Source organism: Actinia tenebrosa, unplaced genomic scaffold (assembly GCF_029948245.1).
Source record: "Actinia tenebrosa isolate PJP-AT-01 unplaced genomic scaffold, QUT_ActTen_1.0 PGA_scaffold1__47_contigs__length_23844297, whole genome shotgun sequence".
Lineage (NCBI taxonomy): Eukaryota > Metazoa > Cnidaria > Anthozoa > Actiniaria > Actiniidae > Actinia > Actinia tenebrosa.
The window spans coordinates 3,713,538-3,717,504 of NW_028292578.1; the positions used below are offsets into that span (position 1 = coordinate 3,713,538).

At 41.9% G+C, this 3,967-nt stretch overlaps 1 protein-coding gene across 1 annotated transcript in view; it reads left to right on the forward strand.

Moving 5' to 3' along the window:
- LOC116304459 (organic cation transporter protein) overlaps positions 1-1,813 on the forward strand; it is a 13,573-nt gene extending 11,760 nt beyond the window's left edge. The window contains exons 7-10 of the mRNA XM_031714196.1: positions 204-283; positions 424-532; positions 1,022-1,094; positions 1,516-1,813. Coding sequence (XP_031570056.1) covers positions 204-283; positions 424-532; positions 1,022-1,094; positions 1,516-1,755 — 502 coding nt within the window. The 3' untranslated portion in view covers positions 1,756-1,813. The remainder of the gene's footprint in view (positions 1-203; positions 284-423; positions 533-1,021; positions 1,095-1,515) is intronic.
- Positions 1,814-3,967: the final 2,154 nt, after the last annotated feature.

Here is a 3,967-nt window from a genome sequence, read left to right on the forward strand (position 1 = left end):
TATTAATTACAAGAAATGTAAATAGTGACGAATAAACTAAACTAAACTTTTGTTTCGCACTTGTCAAAAAGTGTCACCGTCGGCCAGTCTAGAAAATGTTCATACTGAGTCGACATTATAAACTTAATATATGGTCGCGAGGGAAAAGAGTGCCTATTACAAAGCGACTGTTTTGATAATGACTGTATAAAATTTCATTTTAGGTTTGGTCGCCGTATTCCTCACGCTATGGTGATGTTCCTCATTGGAATACTATGTCTTCTTCTGCTTGCCATACCTGATAGTAAGTATTTTAGAGTAAGGTCAAATGTGGAGATTCACATGAGCCGTATACGCCTCGAAAACAATGGATGCTTAGGTGACCTTCGTTCTATTCCCCTCTATGCAAGTCTTATGACATTGACACAGCCATCTTTTACCTAGAATACCACACGATTAAAACAGGACTGTTCATGACAGCATCTGGAATAACTTACTGTTTGTGGACTACAACATTCATGATAACATGTGAGATTTATCCAACAGTGGTCAGGTGAGTTTCAACATTTCTGACAGCTGTACTCTTGAACCAATACGTTTCTGAAGTTCCGCTGCACCGTATACTTTTAAAATTTCCACATTTAATATTGTCTTTTTAATTTGTTACTAGATTGATTTTTGCTCTTTCAGATAACGATGTTTTTTTTTGTCTGTTTGATAATATATATATGTATGTTTAATCGTTCCCTATTCCCTAGCCTGCGTAGCGGCCCAAATGGGTCGGGGAGGGGGGAAGTGGTGGGGGCCTCCTCCACAGGCCCCCCACCCCTTCCCCCCCCCCCGACCCATTTGGGCCGCTACGCATGCTACTATTCCCTGCCACGTCACCTGTCTGATTTTTTATTAGTTCATTTGTTTTTGTCTTTCGTTCTGGTCTTGCATTTTTGCTATATGAACTCTGCATTTTTTGACCAAAGCTGGATGTGCTATATACTTACTGTATGTTTACTATGTACAGCTATTTTTTATTTTATATCGATAGAAACACAGCTCAAGCTACAGGATCATGTATAGGTCGTATCGGTGCTATAGCAGCTCCTTTTGTGGCTATGCTGGTAATGTAAACGTATCTAACAATTAATTTTGCAACCGAGACTGATGAGGCCGGGGAAGAGAAGACGAGGAAAGGGATAGAACTTTATTGTAGTATGCTTTGTTTGTGAAGGGAAAAGGAATTATAGAGCCTGAAGGGGAAGGGAGAGACTATCTCCAGAAGTTGTGATAATGCCATGTGATACCGAACCTGAGTCCGTGACATACCATTGTCATGGAAATTGGAAATAAATAAGCGCGTGTTCTCTTTTTTTCTTGTTAGTAATTTGACGTTTCTGACGTTTGTTAAAATGCTAAGTTTGTAAATACTGATCTTTATTCCATCATTATTGTGATGCTTAGATATTAGGGAGTTTTCATAAATCCCTGAAAGTAGTCATTGTATATATACAATAATCTATTTTTCTCTTTTTATTTCCACAGGGCCGAACCCCTGGGACTGGTTTGACAGTTCCGATGGTTGTTTTTGCTGTCATATCTCTGACTGCTGGGGCCATATCCTTGTTTGTTCCCGAAACCCTTTTCACGCCCATGCACCAGACAATTGAGGAAGCGGAAGCTGCAACGGATGACTATGGGATACCATGTTGTGGGAAACCTGGTAACAAGTCATCAAAAACTGAAGTTGGACTTCAACAATCATTGATGGATACACAACTGTAGGACAAATAAAGCGTGTTTAATAGCAAGCGACATAAAAAATAAACCTTGTTTTAAAGTATAGTAGACAGTATGTTATTCTCAAACTCAGGATACAGTCTTTGTTTAACCGGAAGGCGTAACACCAAAATTGAACACTGTAAGCAGCTTTCAACTACTTGTGTAGGAGCTGGGAAAATACTGACTCATGTTACGGTGGGGGGAGGGGGTTGGGACTTAATGATATGACATCCTCCCTTTTATAATAGATAGCATTACTCTATGGATATCAGTTACAATGTATTGATAATGCGAAACAAAACATGGGACAGTTCAAATGTCAATTGTCAACAACTTTCTTTCAAATGTCGAGTCTTTTTGGTGGTTTGGAAATCCTTACAGATTTGCTCGCGTAGGGACCACTATTCTGTGGATTTGAGGGTTGGTTATCTTGTGGCGCTACAGTTTCAGGATATGGTAGTTCTGGTGTTTTGCTTCGTTCTTCTGAGTGAAGCTTAGTTTTAGTTGTTAACTAGTAAGACGGTAGATAGCTTTTGTCTTATCTTTGTTTACAATGTATATGATCTTGGTTCCTTTGCAGGCTTGAAAACTTTTCCGGGTTGCCATCGCTGGCTGTGGTGGTCGAAAATGTTAATGGGTTGGACTGATTCCAGAGGCTTCATGATCGGTGCAACAGTGCGGTTGTAGTAGGAGGCTTGTACCTGCTGTCGTTGGAACACCTCTTCCTTTGTTTCACTTGTGGTACGGCTCGTAGTACTAGCTCGTTTGGACATTGTAATGTGGTCTTGAACTTACGGTTGTTTAGTAGTTCTGCTGGTGACTTAAAGTTGTGGCTGAATGGTGTTTCCAGTATGACAGGATTTCAAGGTAGGGGTCTTCTCCCTTTTCGTCGCATTCCTTAAGAATGTTTTTTACTGGTTGAACCATGCGTTCTGAGGAACCACTATACTGCGGGTACCCCGTGGGGGGGGGGGGGGGGGTGGTGTGTGTGGGGGGGGGGGTGGGTACTCCCCTATATTTGCTATACGGGTATGTGCCGTCCTATAGGGTATGGTTTGTCGGCTTTTGGGTCTGGGGTAGGGTATCATTTTTTGACATTTTATCTGGGATAGGGTGTCATTTTAGTCTGGGATAGGGTTAATGATTTGGTCATTTTTGTCTGGCAAATAGGCTACGCTTTCTGCCGGCACAAAAACAATAAAAACGTTAGTAGATATTGATTGCAATCTATTGAAAAACCGTCTTTTCCGTCTTATAGTCTGGGATAGGGTGTACAATTCTTAGTTTCAGTCTGGTGTATGGTATGTAAAATCAAAGTTTTAGGTCTGGGATAGGGTCAGGGTTTTGAGGTCCTGACGGCACACCCCTACCCAAGTTGGGGTGGTAGTACCCCCCCCCCCCCCCCCGGGGGCGGGTACCGAGTTTGAGAACTGGGTATGTGCTCCACGGCACAAGTAGTCATGAAGTCATTGAACTCCTTTGAGGCATATTGTGGACCGTTGTCTGTTGCTAGTTGGTCTGGGATCCCGTTTAAGGTGGTTGATGATTGCACGGGAAGTATTGCTAGTCAGTTTACTCTTGATAGGGACTGAAATAGCTGTATTTGTCTAATAGCAGAATATGTTTGTTTTCTTTGAACTCAAATAGGTCTAATTTGAGAATCTGCCATGCCGGATATATAACAAGGAGGTTCAGGTTGGAGCATTTTTTGCTTTTGTTGTTCGTGTTGATATTTCTGGCATGCGTCGCATCGTTTGACTACATCAGTGACATCTTTTGTGATCTCTGGCCAAAACGCCGAGAATCTTGCTTTGAGAAGGTATTTTTTCTTGACCTATGTGTCCTTTGTGGATAGTATTGAGCTTTTCTTTTTTTGACTTTAGGCGGCATAACGTACTATGCGACCTTGCTTAAGGACTAGGCCATCTTTAAAGGTTAATTCCTTGAGGAAGTTCCAGTATAGTAGTCGTGGAGTGCTTTTCGGCATTCTTTCCTCTCGATTGGCCATCCTTGGTAGCTAGATCACCTTGCTTACTTTGCTTGAGGTTGGATCGCTTGAAGTTTCATTACGAATCTGCTATAGATTTATTGGAGATGCTGGTAGGGTTTTGGTGCTCTGGAAGTTGGCCTCCAGCCGCCGGTACTGGCTGCGGTGAGATTCTGAAGAGTGTGTGAGCAATAGATACTTCTGCTACCTTTACATACTTCCCTGACA